Below are 20,030 nucleotides of genomic sequence, written 5' to 3' on the forward strand. Positions count from 1 at the left end.
TTGACATCTACATAACACCTCCAAGTAGGAAAAGGACAAAGTAACACTGATTCACCGTGGCTGCGTAAACAGGGCACAGCTCTGGCATTTGGAGCCTCTTCTCCTGTAGCAAGATAACTTCGGTACACAGTAAACAGCCTTCTGCTAATAAAAAAACCCCATCCTAGTAGCCTAACAATGGATTGCAAGTTCTCGGGCATGTCCGGATTGTACTTACTCCTTTGAAGCCTCCTCCTAGGTCCTCTCTCGAATGGAAATATAAAGTGTCACTGGCAAGTCTTCTGGCAGCTGTCTCTACCGTCACCTTTGACATGCAGATCTCGTCCTTGTTCTGCTAGGCTTGTTTCAGCAGTGTACAATATATACAAGTCACTGCCTATGTATTTTTGCATCTGGTTAAACTGCAACTGAGCCCAAACAAGGCCAAGAGTAAAATCTCAATTGCAAGTCATCTAATTGCATTATCATACCCTTGTGGTGTCAGTTTTAACAATCCCTCAAGCGCAGCGAAGCATTTACCTAAATACCACAATCAAAATGCAGGTTAGGAGACTGACTGGGTATAAGGTCACATTTAAATACACAGCTGTCTGCTCAGTGTTGGTGCAATCCAATTACCCATACGTCATGATAAAACGTGTTTACCTCTGAGATACACCAGCCGTGCAGGAACCTAGGGCACGTGCCTAATCCCAAACCAGAATGTACACAGAATTTGCATACGTAAAGACATAATACAGCAAAGCCCCTCTGTATGCAGATGAGATGCTGTGTCCTGGGTTGAAATCCAGCCTCGAAGCACATGTCCTTTCTCCCCAAGGTGACAGCACAGCACGATTGTTCTTGAAACCAGCACCCTGAAGAAGTTTGTACCTGGCACTAGGAGTTACGTAGAAACTTACCTGAAGGCTCATACACAATATTAAGGCTTCACAAATTCTCTTTTCTAAAGCACAGACAACACTTTGACCGTACTAGTACCCCCAGTCAGCACGTTGTGATACACATTACACATTCACATGGGAGGTGACAGGCTAACGGTTATACACAGCATTACTGCTGACATTACCCACTTTCACAGATCGACACCGTGCTTAATGCAACTAGTGCCTCCTCCCAAACCCAGCCCCCAGCAAAACAGACAAACCCGGGCCAATTCTGGCTTTCTAAACTTGTCAACATACTGTGTTATCAACTTTTTTTTAGTTTCCGTAAGTTTCCTCACAAATTATTAGTAGCTTCAGTTAGAGAAAGCAGAAGAAACCAAACACAGAGGAAGGTCACCAGAGTATGTTACAGATATTAACGTTATTTTATCCATTTTATACACACAGTTCACAGCATTACTATTTTGATAAATCACTACAGCACATGTAAGTTAACCACATGGTGAATCTTAGTTTTGCCGTTTAAAAATAATGCAAGTTAATCCAACCCAGTTCATTGCCAATGCAGATAAATTGGAAAAATGACATACCGAGAAAAGTGCAGATGGTAGCGCTGGACCAAGATGGTAACTAGGTTACAAAACATCTAGGAATAAATCTCTCCCTCCCACTAAACCAAAACCAAACCATATTCCCCCAAACTGAGCCAAGATGTTGGAAGGCAGCCTGAAACATGTTCACCAGATGCATGTTGACTTTCATTTAAGAGGTACATTTTCCTAAACAGGTACAACCACCGGCAGAGCTTCCTCCAGCCCCTGAGGAATCTCTGCTTCATCCATTACTCTCACAGCACACAGATATCAGATGTTTCTATAAAATTCTGTCTTCTGGTGCTCATGTCTCTTTTCTCTAGAGGTGATAAATGACTCTTCTTCCCAGCTAAAAGAATCCCGTGGAAAGTGCTGAAGATCTAAAGCCACTTCATGCCTCAGGACACTATTGTTATTTTGCAGCATACTTAAAAAGGACAGGTATTTCACAAAGCAAACAGAAAGACAAGATCCCAAGAGCAAAGCTAAAACTAAACTTAAGAAGGTAAAATCAGAAGAAGGTAATGAAAAGTTGGGGCAGGATGAAGAACAAAGGGATTCAAGGAGCGATGACAACAACAGTAGTAAACATTATTAAGTATCAATGCCTATCAGGATAGTCTCTCTTAGCTGTTCAGGAATTTGCTAAAGGAGTACAGATGAAATATTTTAAATGCTTTTGATTAATGGCAATATAATTAGTAGACAGGTATGCTTTGATAGTACTGGGGGACAACTGTGATCAGAATCTCTAAGAACAGATTTTGTGTGAACGGGAGCATAAAACAGTCAGTGTGCCATATTACCAGAAAAGGATCTACCTGCTTTACACTTTAAAAAAGGAATACAGGGAAAACTGAACTTTATTTTTCAAACATGCTTCTTTAGAACACATACATTCTTTGCTTATGTAATTGAACATTCATCCTCTCTTCCAGTGAGGACAGGAGTGTTACAGGGTTTTATAACACATGAGAGCCGCTAAATGGTAACTGAGGCCAGGACCATCCATGCAAACACTGGTTATTTATTTTCATTGTCTGTTTGCTGCTACAAGACACTGAGTTCCAGAGGACAGCTCACCAGCGGCACATTTTGTGAGCTGTGCAGGAGCTAAGGAACTTTGTCTTTTCATTTCTTCGCAAAGAGGAAAAATACTAAATTGTTGCAGTCGTGCTTATACTGCCCATCAGCAGAACCAACTTTTGCCGTTTGGAAAAGTCAAAATGCATCTGTCGCAGTGCATGACCCAAGGTGACAGAGTCAATTTAGTTAACTGGGTCATGTGTTCCTGGAGTCTTAGGCATACAGCGTCTTACCGCAATGAGGGGGTAGTGAGAATCAGCACAGTGAAAATAAAGCATGCACCATCTTCTCCAATATTAACTACTGCTCGGAGTACAGAAAACTGAATACGTTTCATGTTGTAATTGTTGCAAAAAGATACATAAATTTTCATAGGCTCCCGTCCTTTGGTTACTTTATTGCTTTGCTCAATTAAATGTTATTTAATGATTCATCACTTACAAAGGTATTCTATATCATTCTTACTCCATTGACTTCAGTGCATCTTCTGATTTTTCCAGAAAAAAATTTCCAGAAAATGTTCTAAGGAAAAATATTTATTTCCTGTGTAAGGCCTAAGTATCAGCACGTTAAAAATAGCCACTAAATATAGCAACTGCTGTATTATTTTTATAATTCACGCATGGGGAGATTCAGGTTATCACATCATTATTGTTTACAACATTTATATTGGTTTAACTGCTAGGCACCCTAAGGATGAGGACAATTTCATATAATGACTGTATTTCCACCAAAACTGTAGCAACCTGCTTGTTGCACTTTCATGGGTGTGTTTTATTTTCAACTGTATTCATTCTACATTACTTTTACAGAACAAAAGCTGAAGATTCTGCATCATCAGATTAGGTGGTGTGGGTGAATTGCTGAAATAGTCATGTTTGTTCTTGTATTGTAGCAGGTCATTCCAATACCCACTCACCTTCACATTTCATCCCTTAACACAACTTAACTCTACTCATTCTCAGCGTAAGAAATAACTAAAACTGATGATTCCTTGTCTTGGGCACTGACTCTTTGCCCAGAACACTTATTTCCAAAGATCACTCCCAGGCTTTTGCATCTCCTTTTATCTGGCAGTTAAAGCAATGATTTCACTTTGCAGCTGGGACCACGTGCATGAGGCGGTCTCCACAACTCAGTTCTCAGCTGACACCTGTTGCACCAAAGTAACCTGATCAGCCATGTTGGCTATCAGAGATGGCTGCACCACCAAATTTTCCAGCAGACAAATATAAACAATTCAGCCCTGAAGCACGGTTAACCACTTGGGTCAAAAAATGGTAATAAACTGTAGATACACATATCCCCATGCTATCTAATGCTAACAATACATTACTTCGTTTTCTCGTTAAATAATGAGAATCTTTCAAACTCTTTTTTTCACAAACTCACTGCCTCACATGAGCATTACCAACAGCTAGCCTGCTTTCAGTAGACGTGAATCTTAACACAATGTGTAGATTTCCAGCTTATAGGAACACTGTGATAACATTTACTTACCTTTGTGTTGGAAATTTAAATAAAATTGCCTGCATCGTGATTGGTGGGACCCTGTGGGCACCATGCAGACAGGAGCACCAGCCCAGACCGCGTGCACTGCGCTCCCGCACGAGCTGTGCCCTGGTCTCCCATTACAAGGAACCAGGGAGCACAGGCAGGGAGGCGGCGAAGTCCGCACCCTCTTGCAAGGAGGAAATAGTTCCTGTGTTACACACTACTGAAAGAGACTCCCCAGAGAGCTGAGGAATCTAAATGCAGAAAGCCTGACAAAAATTACCGTGACTGAGAATCTAAGGCACAGAGAGATTAAAATTCCTTGCCCAAAGCCTTTCCGAAGATCGCATCAGAGATGGAAATTGGATGTTGCTCTCACAAGTGAGCCTCCAACACAAGTCTCATTTCTTTTTTCCTTTGAGGTACTAGAAAGCGTAACACGTTTCCTTATCATCAGGAATGTCATAAAGCCTGGCCATTCTGATCATAACACTTAAATGCACATTTTTAAGGACATCGTGTCCCTTGAACACATACCTGTCTTTCATTTAATTCAAGAGAAGCTGCACGTGCATACATCAGAACTGGATGTTAATTGCTATGTTTGCAACATTTAAAAACAGATATGCCACATTAATATGCCTGCATTTATCTCTGCTATCCATACAAAGAAACAGACACTGCAAACCAAAGCCAGCAACAATATTAAAGTATCAGGTATTCATGTTTGGGAATGCACAATATTGAATATTGTATGGAACATGAACCTGACAATACCCAAAAGGGGAAGTAGGGTGTGAGAATACGAGAGAGGTTAACACAAAGGCCAGTGTGGTAGACAAACTGAATGCATAACTCTTGTTCAACAAGTCCTGCACGTGAGAGCTAAGGATCTGATTTCAACAGGTAATGGAAAAGCAACGTACACAGCCTCGAACTACTGAGCTCGAGAACTGGCTGCCACAGGAGCTTGTGAGGGAAGACAGTATCAACTGGTTCACAACAGGATGCACAAATTCATGGATAACAGATCCCTAACAGGACAGTAAAAGGACTGGCTAGGTATATACACTCCAAGGCTTGAGAGTCTAGCCAAAAAAAAAAAAAGATTACGCTCATCTACTTTTCTTGGTGAATGTACACTAAGCTAGATGTGTAGCTAGTCTACATTTCATCTGTCCCCTGGTGCACCTCTATAGACAGATGTTCCTATCTACATGAGATTTTATCTTTACCTTCTGTGGAAAGAGTTCAATCTTTCCTCGAAATACAGACTTACATGGTTTTCAAGCAAAATTTCTGTAAGATGATGACGGAAATGGAATTCCTAAGGCAATGGAGCCCACAAATGCAATGAAAACATCAGAAAGAGTGTTCCCTGGATCACATACAACAAGGCAAAGCTCTGCAGCACCTATATGTTGCTGTTTTAAATAATTGGATAATAGACTTCCTACTAATTGCAATTATTTTCTACGGTACAGAAGTAAACTCATGGGAGAGACTTTGCATAAGTGGCCCTAATTGATGTGTATATTGTCACCTGGTCTCTGTATACAGGGTGGGGATTTGTACTTCGCCATGTGCGCAGTAATGATTCCATATGGGCCTACACTTCCTAAGTAATTCTTCAAAAGGATTGGAAGAGGGTTGAAGAAGCACAAGCATTTCACTTTTGTGTATGATTCTGGAACTTGATTTTTTCTAGCCCACAGAAAACCACCTCAAGCCTCATTTTAGACTGCTGTCATATTTTCAGGCTCGAGAGACAAGATTTCATTAATTTCTATACCATCAAGATCTCTTCCAATATTAAATAAGACAATCAGAAAGATACTCATATGAGAAGACTACTTTGTGCCAAGACTTCAGGGGTTGGCTTTATTTCAAGCCTTAAAGAGATGTCTTCAAAAAAAAAAAAAGAGGAAACTAAAATGCTCAAAATAAAGTTTAAATAATTCAGCTTTGCCTCCTGGGTAACGCTTTCCTCCTTCCTATGGAAAGGCTCACTCGAAGAATCCTATATATATTCCTTATCCTGTTTCTTTTATGTATATGCTTGTCCTTCCATTCATATGCCTCAAGACTGCTGCCTACAACTTGAGTTAAGGGGTAAAACTGGGATATATGCAAAGCCATTAAAGTAACCATTTCCCAATTGTGCTTGTCCACTGCGTCTGTGAAAATACTTGCATCAATTGCACCAGTACTTCTGAAGTGTCATATAAAGTGAAGTGAAACACTAAGCTTCTGGGGATCACAGAATAGTCCTCTAGAGAGAACTCTTCTCTAGAGACAAGACAGACCGTTCTCTAGGTATGCCACGCAAGTCCAAAAGCAGTAGGAAAAGATCCCTCAACCTGCTGGTTATCCTCTTGCTAACGCAGTCTGCCACGCCGTTAATACTCATCACCATACTGGTTTCATGACAACTTACACTTGTCAACAAAATCCCCGTACACCACTTACAATAACTAGGCTAGCATATTTTTATTTTTAAAATCTAAAAAAATTAAGTAAAACTCAACATAGGGAAAGGACATATTAAAATTAAGTTTTTATGACTTTGATATGAATTTGCAAACTTTTTATTACAGTGGTTTTGGTCATATTTAATAGTTTATACAAGCTGTTTTTGCAAGCAGATGATGCACCAGTCCACTAACTCCGCTAAGGACAAACCTTGGCTTCCTCGAGGGAATTACCTCTGCTCTCTGCGGAGCACCAACTGGGAGGAGAAGCGATGACCTGCTAAGCCTGTCATTCCGTCAGGCTATGAATACATTATGGGACAGCAATTGAGTCAATAGAACATAATCTTTTTCTTTCCAAAATTATAAGAAGCAATTATTCACTCCTGGCTTTACCTTTCACCTAACCTGAAGTTATTTCACAGAATCACAGATATTTGTCCCTTTTCTTAAAGGTATTTCTCTGACTTGTCTGTTAAAAGCTAATTAAATGGTTCTTATTCAACCTACTTACATTTAACATTGTAATCAACACCAAATTCTGAAAAAAAAAATAATTCTAATTTATAATTTATTTTCCTTTATATGAAGATAGGCATTAACTATTTCCTAAGATCTCATATAAAACATTATTCCTCAAACATCATGATATGGCCATATAATCCTTATATTATGCTTCATTAAACACCAATAAAATACCAAAACATCATTATGCATTTTTTAAGCTCCCTAGCAGTGGACAAGAGAAAAATTAAATCTTCATATAATTTCAAATGTAATCAGTAAACGTAATAGGAGCCCAATCCAAAATCCACTGATGGAGGTCATGGGAATCCTCCCATTAATTTCCACGTGCTTTGGGATAAGGCACCAAGATAAATATTAGCAAGTGAAAGGAAGAGAAATGAAAACTTACCCATGAATTCAATTCCTAAATGGTCTGCTATACCCAAGAAAGCATGTAAAAGAAAGAAAGAAAAAAGAGACGGAAATGTTAGAAATAGACTAAAATGAAAACATCACCTTTATCATCCCTGGTAGCAGCCAGTATTTACATGGCAGAGAAGCAGAACGCAATGCGGGGTCGGGGCCCCAGTGTGTGTGTACTGGTAAAAAGAAAAGCAGAACCCTGCCCCTCAAAGGGCAATCCTAAACCGGGAATATAGGGCTCTGAGCTGTCACAGAAGGGAATTGTATTTGGGGACGAACACAAACGCCTTTACTCATTGTATTTATATTCGACTGAAGTGTCTCAAGCCAGCTACCTACAGGAATTTCATTTTCTCTTCCATCTGAAACTCCTCTCTCAACATGCTAACGACTATCATTAGTTAGACAAGGTTCTTGCTTTCATTTTCTCTGGCAGAGATCAAAACCTGAAGAGATGAATGAAAGGCTTTTACTGAGTTTTGCAGCTCTCATTACAGTACAGCGGCCACACTTGCCCCCAACGTGACTGCATCACTGCTATCTGTGGGGTAACAGAAAATCTGACCGCAGGAAACAGCAGCCATGTTCCCTGCTGAGCCGTCTGCCTGATATCATGCAACAATTTCAAGACATTTAGAACCAAAGCAAAAATTTTAACGTTTTTAGAATATCGACTGAATTTACCACACTGAGTTCAAAATATTTCAGAACCCTTTTTTCCACATGACAAATTAGGATATGATATGTCTCTAACAGACAGATGTTTTAATGCAAAAGATATTTAAGTTTATATAAAACACATAATTTTAAGTCGACAGGAAGTATGTTTAAGTTGATACGCAATTAAGAATAACAAACTGTCCATCCTGCAGAAAGGCTGCAGAATGCAATTCTCTTCTATCCTAGACTTGAAATATTCTGCTTTTCCATGGGACGTAATAATTTGCATTATAAAGAACAAAGAAGGATTTGTTTTTCTGAGGAAAATGCAGTATTTACCTTTAAAATATAATAAAAGCAAAATATTTTAATTGCGTTTGTCTTCCTTGCAATTTATAGTCACATTTCCTTAATACACAACAGATTAATACATGATTTTGCCAAAGTTTCCAAGCGTGTGTGGAGAGAAAGGCAGTAGGGAAAGAGCAGGAGGGTTACAAGAAAGACGGAGCTGGTGCTTGGAGCTGGGAGGCACTACAGGGAGCTGCGTGAAACACTTGGTCCCATTAACTAACCTACTGCAACTTTCAAAGTCCACTTCAGAACTATACAGCAAAGTTAAAATAAGATTTTCTAACATAAGTCAATAGTAATTTTAAGCACTATTGTATAAATTGTCAGCTCCGATACCTGTGACAAGAACGTGAAATATTTCGGTTTCTGTTGAAAATGAGCGATTCACCTTTTGCAACCTTTCAGTCCCTCCAGGAGAAGGCATTGAGCATCAGCATGCTCAGTTCACTCAGCATTCAAATTTATGTAATAGTTGCTAAACTCCATATTTATCTTCACCCAGAAGACATAATATACATCTCAAAAGAAAAGAACATAAGATGATGCTATGTGGTATAAATACCTTATTAGCATGGTGTTAGGACAGGCACATTATGCAAGCCTAGTAACACCCAAATGAGTTTTCCTTTTTGGTGTTAAATACGTAACTCAAAACCATACGGATATGTATTCCACATTACGAACTTCTAATCTATATTCTTGCATTCACGTACAAGCGCCACATACAAACACCCCTGGTGCATTTGACACAGGGATGTAATTTTTATAAAAGCATGAGATCAGAAATATCAAAAGTGCATTCAACATACTAAATTCACAGAGATTTGTAACTTGTGTTTTTTCCTCTCATTTTCTGTACCTGTGAAATCTGCAAATCTTATCTACGTGCAATTCATACCTTGCATCCTTCTGTAAACTAGATCAAGACGATTAGGGGACTGGAACACCTCTCTTATGAAGAATGGCTGAAGGATTTGGGTCTCTTCAGTCTGGAAAAAAGATGACTGAAGGGGCATCTTATCAACGTTTATAAATACTTAAAGGGTGGATGGCAGGAGGATGGGGCCAGGCTCTTGTCAGTGGTGCCCGGCAACAGGACGAGAGGTAATGGGTACAAACTTGAGCACGGGAAGTTCCACCTAGACATGAAAAGGAACTTCTTTCCTTTGAGGGTGGCAGAGCACTGGAACAGGCTGCCCAGAGAGGTGGTGGTGTCCCTGTCTCTGGAGACATTCAAAACCCGCCTGGACACGTTCCTGTGCAACCTGCTCTAGGTGACCCTGCTCTGGCAGGGGGATTGGACTAGATGACCTCCAGAGGTCCCTTCCAACCCTATGATTCTATGATTCTGTGAAGATGCAGCCAACAACTGCTTACTATAAAAAATAACAGAGATCAAAACACTATAATCTGGTCTCCCAGGAGCTAAGGATATTCACACATGAACAAGATTATACAATAACATCTTTTTAAGTCTATGTGTAAGAGCTGAAAAAACAATCCTCCTTTCCTAACTGGGCTATACACATTGTCTCCTTGTGTTCCATATGCAGTTTGCGGTCTCCTCACCAAAATGGTTAAAAGCCATTTTCTCAAAAAGCACATACAAAATATAATTTCCTTTAAAAACATGGAAAAATGCATTTTAGTTCATCTTTGGATGGCTTATACAGAAGTGAGAGTCAAGGCTATCTGTAGCCTTCCTGGGAAACATGTCAGGTTATTTATTTTAAGTATTTCACATGCCTTGAAAGCAATCAGCGTAATATATATTGCTGACAAAGCCAATTTACCCAGATTATCATGAAAGGATGTCTAATGGGATAAACCTTTACAGCAAAATATCCAAGCTGCCAATTTATATCATTAAGCACAGTTCAACAAGCTCTGTGAGCAGCTATCTGGGAATAGAAAATAATAAAATTATAATTCTCGCAGATTTAGTGCATGCTGGCACTGGCACAGCCCCCTCACCCTGTTGCTGTGGCACATGTACAACGGTGACAGTTCCAAGCCTGGGTGCCAGCCCCTGCACTCACCCTCCTGTTGGGGGCACGGATATGTTGGGGGCACGGATGATGTCCCCAAGCCAGCAGTGGCAGAAGAGCAGTGGCTGGGAGGTGGTGGGACTGGGAGCCAGGCTCAGCCTGATGCCTGCAGAGAGGGGAATGCCACAGGGGACAGTGGCGTCTCGGGGACTATACATTGCAAACAAATCTTCCACACCAGCAGGTATCACGCAAGCGCTGCTCTAATGCAGTCAACCATGGTTGGTGGCTTGTTCTTTCCTTTTTTTTTTTACTGCCTCCCTCTTTTTACAACCGCAAAAAGGCACTCTGGAACACAACCATTCTCCATGTCTCCCCCTCATTCCTGGGTTTGAGCGTCAAGCCTCTGTATTTAAAAAAAACCAAAAGACATTCAGCATAGCAGCACTACTTGGGCTGCTCTGAGACTTCAGATGTAAAATGGAAAAAAGAAAAAAAAAACACCTCTTAAGAGCCTGAATGTGCTCAAATTCTTCCTGTCCTCTCCCCCCTCACTGCAGAAATTCAGCTGCACTCACATTATCAAAAACCTTAATTTGAAACATGTTTTCCTTAATAGAAGTATGGCTCCTGCAGCAATGGCATTTACCGAAGTGTTCAGCATACTGAATCGGGGACACAAGGCAAGGAAAGGGGCTAGAAGAAATGTCAGCAGTCATTAATCACCCTCCTTGTTTGTCCCTTAATGTTTTTATCATTCTACGACTTCTACTCCACTAGCTACAGGAAAAAACCAAACCAAAACAACAAAATACTGCTAAAAATAAACAAACCCACACCTTTACATCTGAAAAAAAATATTAGAAAAGGAGAGGAAACGACTACTTCCAACCCTCAAGCCCTTAGCTGAGCTGTCCCCTGCCAAAGGCCACCTCCAAGGCCCACAGACACCTTCTCAGGAGGCGAATGCCGGCGCTCTCAGAAAGCCTTTGCCCTGTAGCTTGCCATTGCCAGCAGAGGAATGATGGGAGTCTCATACGGATATAAAGGGTCAGAAACCTCCCTGCTGGAACTGTAGTGGAGGAGGCCCCAGGGCTCCCGGGGCTGCTTTCTGCCCGGCACCCAGCAGGGAGAGGAGGGATGGGGAGAAGTACATGGAACAGGTCATGTCCGTCGTCAGACTGCCCCTCGGTGACAACATCAGCCCAGTGGTCCCTCTCACTTGCACTGCTGTGGTGAAAATAAATGCTTTTCCAAGGTCCAGTTTTGGAAATGGGTTTCCCCCCTCTAACAACAGCAAGAAACTCCCCCAGCAGGTCCATGTGAGAGACCTACGTGGCACAGCAGTGGCACTGGGGGGGAAGCGAGCTGTGGTGGCGACCTAAGGCTGAACCAAACACAAAAATGTAAAGTATTGTCCCCTGACATGCCCCAGTGTAACAAAGGCCTCTCATATTGCTATACAGTCATAATATCTAAATGATTAATGGCCTGCAGAGCACTTCCTTGGACACAGCAAGTGCAATGCCAAGTAGCTCACCATCAAGGAATGCAGTTTCTTTAAGGGCTCAGTTCAGCAAAAATGTATATGAGAGCTATTAATGTGCTGAAGCGTGGGCGCTGCTCCACAAGATGGGGTCATTAACCAAATAATGCGACTGTATTTTATTTTTGTTATTGTGATTTCTTCTTTCTTTCCAGTATTGTTATGTTCTTAGGAACTAATATATTACTCAGACAGGAAGATTATTCACTTTTATATTTTATTTTATGAATATTTCTGTATTTTGTTGTTGATGGGGGAAAAATACAGTGCTTTATGATCCTTGCACTATGTGAATTTGTTGCTAGTATTAAAGCCATTTTAATTTATACTTTATGAACACATACACACCTGGGAATACTTGATAACAAGCACAAGAAAAGATAAATTCGCATTCACTAATGGATTAATTTTATTAATGCTTCACAAAAAACATGCAGCCTTGTGGTTTGCTGGGGCTTTTTTCTTAGTCATGTTAACATGGAGATTTTTCCCCAGTTAGAGAGAGGCTTTGTTATCCCAGGTCCGTTCTAATCTACACTATGAGTAGAAATATAAACTCAACATGTAAATCTGACTGATTTATAGAAGCAAAAATCTTGAACATGAACATACCCATTATAGACCACTACAGACATTTTAATCTGTTTTAAGGATAGGTTGACTTTGGCATGAAGGAGACAGTTTTAGGAAATCAGTGCAACAGCAAGGTATTTTGCTCTGCAAATGAAATTCATCTGTTCCACTAAACTCATAAGATTTGTTAAATTGTCCTTAGTAGATTATTGTCTTGAACAAAAATGCAACACAATAATACGCTGCAAGCTATTTTGGGACAGCTCAAGTACTCTGAACAGATTATCCGGCTGGAAGGAACAGGACAAAGTTTAACTCTTAAGTCCTAGACTGATCAAACTTGGCCTGAAACTAAGAAAAATCCTTCCATTCAAAAGGCAGCTAAATTAGGATACTACCTAAACTTACAAATTGCTGCTGTTTTATCCACTATGTTTAGTTATGTTTGACTGCACAGAGTTATCAGCCTATTTGTGTATTTAGTGAAGCTAAAACCATAACTGGCTACATATATATATATGAAAGTATATAATTTTTTAAATCTTCAAGTATATTCTTTTTTGATGTCTCATTTCACATGTGAGCACGTAGAGCTATGGGACAAGGGATTTCTCTACTCAGTAGGAAGGGCCCATTGCTCCCGTTTTCTCTCCGACATCCATAGGACCTAGCAAACTGGCCAAATGCTCTCAGAGGTTGGTTTGGGATTTTTTCAGTATCAAAAAGAAAAAGCACCAGCATGTATTAACGTATTTTACAATTCGCAGTTATTAGAAATACAAGATTTGATTTTGTGGTTTGTTTTAGAAATTCTGGTGATTTGTTTCTCTAATTAATTTACACTAAAGTACTCTTCACATTTTTTGGTGGGGCAGAAGAAATGATTGGGATGGTTCAGGGGAATCAGAGACATAAAATCAAGATAGTTCAACTAGTGTTTCTCAAAGCACCCTCACTGAAAGACATGATAGAAATTTCCCTCTGTGGGACATTTAAAAATGGACCAAACTAAATCCTGAGAATGACTTTGAATACACTGATACCCGGTGCCTCCTTTTACCCTCTCTGAAAAAGAGGATTATTAAAATTTTTCCAGATGTCAAACTTCCCTGGCAATAGGTAGGCTGTTCACTACCTGTTAGCTGGTGTAATAGTAAGTATACAGAATACAGCAGTAATTTGCCCCACCTATGTCAAGACACAGTGATGGAAACCATACGTACATACATCCCTTACAAGATACTTGGTCAGTTTTCAATGAAATTATAAGTCACGGTTACAGAAATGATAACAAATTAAAAAAAAGAAAGAAGGCCATAAATCTATAAAAAACTTCACAATCTGATATATTCTCAGTATAAACAATGACAGAAGATTTACATTCTCAATTTATATAGACAGGATTATTTTTATTTTTAACTAAATTAAAATCCTCAATCTGCAAAAATAAATATTGAAGCCAACATCTGGAGGTTAATTGCTTCATCCATTTCTTTTTAAAGAAAGAAAAAAAAAGCAAAGGATGAAAAAACCTAGACTTGCTGTGAGTATCTGTATGGCTCTGCACAGGCTATAATATACCCTCAGGACAGGATTCCCCCACCCACCATCAATTCCATAACAAAGGAACATTTGAAAAACATCCAGCAAAACCTGTTGCTATATAAATAATACACAGTGCTGAATAATGGAATAAACTGGTGTTTACATCAAAGTTGAAAGATTGTTTCGAACTTTTGAAAATAAATAATAGCAATGCTTCCACCTTCTTCACAGGTTTGAGGCAAGCTGGAAATTTCAACTACTTACCTCATCTGCAGCATGCAGGCTCAGAGGATTAGCTTCCCTATTTATAATTTTTAAGACCTTAAATTATCATCTCTACAATTAACAGACCAAGTTACTTCTCTTTGAGGGCATTATGTTGGATTTTAATGAAAAAAATTAGTCTCATCAAACAACGTAAGTAATCTCTACTGATATCCACAGCAGTGTAAATCAGTGCAGATTTTAACTCTAGGTTAATTTTTGTTAGTGTAGCTATGAATTCAGTAGAACAAATAAACACATTCCATTTCAAATCTATGAATAGCCTATTGAAATTACTCCACTAAACTTACTAAATGCCTGAATAATGTGTTTAAGAATTTTACCAGATCCAGGCCAAAATGTTTAGTGTTAGGAGTCAGTCAAATGCAGCAACGCTTTATTTTTCTCTGAATAACACATTGTTTTCATTAATGAGAGGAGAGAGCAGGGAAATGTTTGATGCTGCTGCTGCTATATGCAGATATATTTTTGCTGATTTACTTAACATTCATAAATCAACAGAACTGCTCAACACATATAAGGACTTTAATTCATCCCAGAATATCAGCATGTAAACACTAAGTCCGCACAGAACTCTGTCTCCAGTCAGACAACTTGAAGATGCTTTTTTATTTTATTTGCTAAAAATGTAACGCTGTATGCACGAAAATGAGTAACTACATCAAATGAAAGTGAAGCTGCCCATATAGAGCCTCATAGCTCCTGGTGACAAGATATTTATGACGTTTTCTCCAAATAGATGTTGAAAATGATAAACCAATGTGATCGCTCTGAGATCAACTCCCCCCCCACGCCCTGCAATGAGACTGCAGTAAACATTGCACGTTATATCCTGGTTACTTGATTACTGATATTAGCATCAACTGTTATAACCAATGATTCTGATAGATATTCCTAGAAAAATCAAGATTTCTCTTATATTCTGGAGTTTTGACAGATCAGTAAACCCCTGAATTAGCATTCTAATTGCAAAAAATGTAAATTTTCTTTTTTGCTTCTGTTCGTTACCGAAGCCTATCATCTCCTGAAAAATTCCATTTTTTTCTTTTTTTTTTCCCCCCCCTCTTGGCTCCATACATCACACTTCTTCTATACTGCCATCCTAAAGTCCAGCCTCACGTACCAGTATCTCTGACTGTGCTAAGAACTACACAGAGACAAAACACCGATGTAGCTATCTGACCTACTTTTACAATTCTGAAGTCTTTTCCTGTGCTTCTGCCGCAACTATGACAATGACTACGCTTGTCCCGCAGTCACAGTCGCCTAGTAGGTGACTCTGGCACTGTCATAAGAATTAGGCTATGGAGCAATATATTCTTCTATTCTTCTCTATGTCATTAACGCAACGGTTCCTGCAGAGCCAAGACTCGCACAGCATAAAATCCCAGTGCTATGTTTTACCACTACTCCAGGTTTGCACAGTAGCATCAACGCTGCTCTGCAGATGGGCTCACCTTTATCCACAGGAATGCTGGCAACTGGGTTTGAACGTATTTATCTAAGTTGAGCCTAGATGCTTTAAGTCATTAGGCACTACCACTGAATTTCAGTAGCAATTGGCATGATTAGGCAGGCAGAGTCCTTTGAAAATGCCAACCTCTACATTGGAGAAACTGGTCATTTCCCAATTATGTTGTGATAAGGTCTCATAAAGCTAGATAGGAGAGGGGAGGGGAATCCTATTTTTTGTCAAAAACCAGGAAAAAGTACAAGCCATACCCTAAAAGCATATTCAGTACTTTCAAAACATATGGTCTGGAATGTTTTTGGAACCATGTATGAATCGGATTACTTATCTTGTCATAGGCATGAAAGATTTCCCTTGACTGCAGTGTTCTGTGGGAGAAAGAATCCTCTTCTGGTTAAATAAATTACACAAAATGTCTATTAAGGTGGAATAAGTCTACGAGTTTCTTAGCAATTACTGTAGGGATTTTTACACTATTATTTCCAAATGGGTATTTGATAATATGGGTCTGTAAAATACAACCAGCCTCACAAAACCATTAAAGGAATTGCTAATAGCTCCCTCATCTTATGAACATATGACATTTAATAAACATTTCTCATGCTAAATGTTACTTTATTCCTTCCACAGATCATTAAGCTGTCCTTCACTTGCCTACTACAGGAAAATGTTTCAGATACAATTGTGTTTACTGCTCTCTAAAGGCACAGAAAATCTTGTAAGTTTTTGTCAATTTCTTAAAACCTAATTAGTTTCTTCAACTTCAGGACAAGGAATGCACATCAATTTGTGAAAAAAAAATATAGCTTTATTCCCTAATGTACCAAGTAATTTAGTTCTACTGCCATCAAAAACCAAAGCGGCAGCAGCAGTAGAGTACAGGTATTTACACCAAGATTTTTATGATATTGACTGAAAGTTTTAATGGCTGCGAATTATACATCTCTATTCTAACGACAAGAAAGTTTTCATATTTATTTATATCCACATTTAGCTGCCTAGATAACTGGCCTGAGTTTTGCACAAAAGAATTTGGGAGACTCAAAGGTATGAGATTCTCACATCTTTTTAGAAAGATGCTGGTTTTCAACTGCCTTGATTTGGGAAACCACATTTCTTTAGGCATCCAATTTTGAGAAGAGTAACCGTATTTCCTGAACACATAAGACACTTTCTCACATTGTTGCATTTTAAATAATGTAGAATGTAGCAAGAGAATTATTTAAACTTACTCTGATTACTCTGTGCGTGTGTCTCATACTTGACGTAAGTAAGCTGCCTTACACAGCAGCATCACTGATCCTCATTTCCACTAGTCCTGTGTTTCAGGCTCAGATGATGATACACGAGGGCATAAGCTTTAATCCAAATTTTCCCAATGTTTGTGGCATTTGCTGCCTTATGGGCTCGCTGGTCTTATGTGCCATATGTACTCCCCCGTGTCAGGAGTCTTTCAACCCACCTTCCTGAACCATCAGAAGTTTATTAACAGCAAGATCTCCAGTGTTCTTCCAAATCCTACTGAGAGTCCTTTCTCTGTGAGACCAGGCATGGAAGTCCCTGTACACCTCAGATCCAGCTGCAGGTGAGCAATCCACACGTACGTGCTGCTCAAAAAGGGTTTTATTTAAAAGACATTGTTCTCACCTACCTAGATCTCCCCTATTTAGTGAGGAAGAAGAGAAGCGTCCCTCCTTTTTGTTATTTCTTTCAATTTCATAGGGCCGTATACGTGAACACTTTAAAGAGTTTATTGCAGTGAACTTTATCAGAAAACACAGCATTTGTTCAACATCTCTTATGATTCAATGGAGGAAATACTGAATGCCAGTTCACAAACTGCTCCCATTACTGTACAATTCTCCCACGTCTGCAAGAAGGTAATATGTATAGCAAGGGAACAACTCCAAATCTAGGCACATCTCTTCTTTTTTTCAATGTTAACTCCCTCTCTGTTCATTTTACAACTCAACTAATAGTGTTTGTTTGTTTTAAAACAAGCTGCTGCATGTTTGTTGGCTGTCATGGTGTGCGTGGTATGCACACCATACACAACATTGCTTGCACTGCATTTATGCACTATGTGGTGTTAAACATTAGCCTACATTAAACGTAGGGTTTTGGTTTTTTGTTTTCTTTTGTTACCTGTGAAATGACTATCCCAAAACTTTGAGATTCCACCAAAACATTTCAGCACTTACATTTTATTTAAAGCTAGAGAGTACACAGAGACCTTTAAGGTCACTATTTTACTATACAGTGTTTTCAGATTCAAGGAAAAGCTCCTTGAAGGACAGGAACACTTCAGTACTCCAATTTGAGCACTCTCTGAAGTCACCTACCTATGCCTTCCCCAAACCCTGTCCTGTGGGGTTGGTGTACTGTACGGACAGTCTTAATGGAAATATACTGGTAATTGTCAGCCTTTTTATAGTATCAAACCACAAACAGATGGGACCAGAAGAGTTCTGTTTTTCTTTAAGTTAAAATCCTTTCTTGACATCTGGGAATAGTTTGTTCCAGCTAACGAATACTAAGGCACGCATACTGGAGCAGCACACTGATTTGGACAACGGTACAGATCACTGTGTCCGAATGGCAGGATTTTTGAAGTGAGATAGTGAGAGGAGTTATTTGTTGAGATGTGAAAACTGTGGAGCTGAAGTATATTACCAAGGCGCCAAGGAAACGTGTCTCCTACCTGGAGGTGTAACAGTTCAGATGTTGCCATTTCTATTGATTGTGGGTGTTGGCACACCTGCCCTGACAACATGCCACCAACTTGTGTTTATGAACCCACAGGTAGTATAATAAGTAAATCCCCATAGCATGCAGTCAGATATAGTACACGCAAATGGAATCATGGGGTTTTTTTCCGTGCCTAAGCTGCTTTGTTTATAGAAAGGTTATGGAAATATATTCTGCTTAGAAGCCATTAGCTAATAATGTAAACAAACAAGTAGCAGCAAAATGGATGGCAAAAAATAACCATCAGATCTTCCTCACAGTCTGAGCATCTTGTGCAATTTTGGATACATGACATGAATTTATGACTCTGATACGTAGGTAGCAATCTGAAAAAATATTTAATTGCTATTGTGTTTGAATACTGCAGGTGTTCAAATTCTTTACTACTATAAATACATTAAAACAACATTAACAACTATAAATAGATATAACAAAGGTGGTATAAATACGATAATGTTTGGGGTGGTAACAGGACTCGTCCATGAGATTTGAAGCAGACATAGGGCTATGATAAAAATTATTAGCTGCTATCAAAAGCAATAACAAAATAGCGTATTGGAACAAAAGTATATGATGTGCAAACAATCAAGAGTCACCTACAGCAAGCACAGCAAAATTAAAGCTGCTGTTTGGCCCCATTTGTATATGGCAAGACACTGGAATTAATTGTTATGAATATAATGTGAGAATAGTGCCAAAGGGCCCCATATATAGATTAAACGCATTGAATGTAATCACTCTGTCAGAACCATTCAAACAAATGAATTGCTTGTGCACAGATCAGATGTAAACCAAAACAACCAGAATGGTACCTACACGCCGATACCTGCAGCACTGGTGGTTTGCATCTGGCCCTCAAGCCAACCCATAAATTACTCCCCACACAGAGCAGCAGATTTAAAAAAAAAAAAGGAACATAACTTGTTCTGTAACCTTCACAGACATGAACCATTATTTAAAAGGTAGACAAAGAGGTTTAGATGAACGTGGAGCTCACTGAAATCTAAATGAATTTTGAACCAAAGTCTGTATAAGTGGAAAATGAGTGAACGCTACTACGGCTTCAACTAATACAGCCTTCAGAGAATCTGCAACCCAGATGAAATGGGGGTTCTCCCCTTGAGACGTACCAGTCTGAGAAATTAGATGTGTATATGGTCACGAAGTTAAAACTATTGCATCTCACATGTAAATTCCAATAAAATCTCTAGAAAACATTACAAGTAATTTCTAGCAGACATACAGGATACCTTATCGAAAGGTCTCTTTTTAGCAATTCATAAAACCAAAGGTGTATATGACCCAACAAGAAGAAAATGTTTTCAAATTACAAGAGAAATACCTAATATGTCAGCATTTCAGAAGGAAAATAAACAGTCCCTCTACCTGTGCGCATTTT

At 39.2% G+C, this 20,030-nt stretch overlaps 1 protein-coding gene across 1 annotated transcript in view; it reads right to left on the minus strand.

The window, feature by feature from the left end:
• Positions 1-20,030, minus strand: part of NRG3 (neuregulin 3) — a 409,872-nt gene that overhangs the window by 60,518 nt on the left and 329,324 nt on the right. The window contains exon 4 of the mRNA XM_054206415.1: positions 7,448-7,474. Within this exon, the coding sequence (XP_054062390.1) occupies positions 7,448-7,474 (27 nt within the window). The remainder of the gene's footprint in view (positions 1-7,447; positions 7,475-20,030) is intronic.

The sequence above is a fragment of the Rissa tridactyla genome, chromosome 6, assembly GCF_028500815.1.
Source record: "Rissa tridactyla isolate bRisTri1 chromosome 6, bRisTri1.patW.cur.20221130, whole genome shotgun sequence".
Taxonomy (NCBI): domain Eukaryota; kingdom Metazoa; phylum Chordata; class Aves; order Charadriiformes; family Laridae; genus Rissa; species Rissa tridactyla.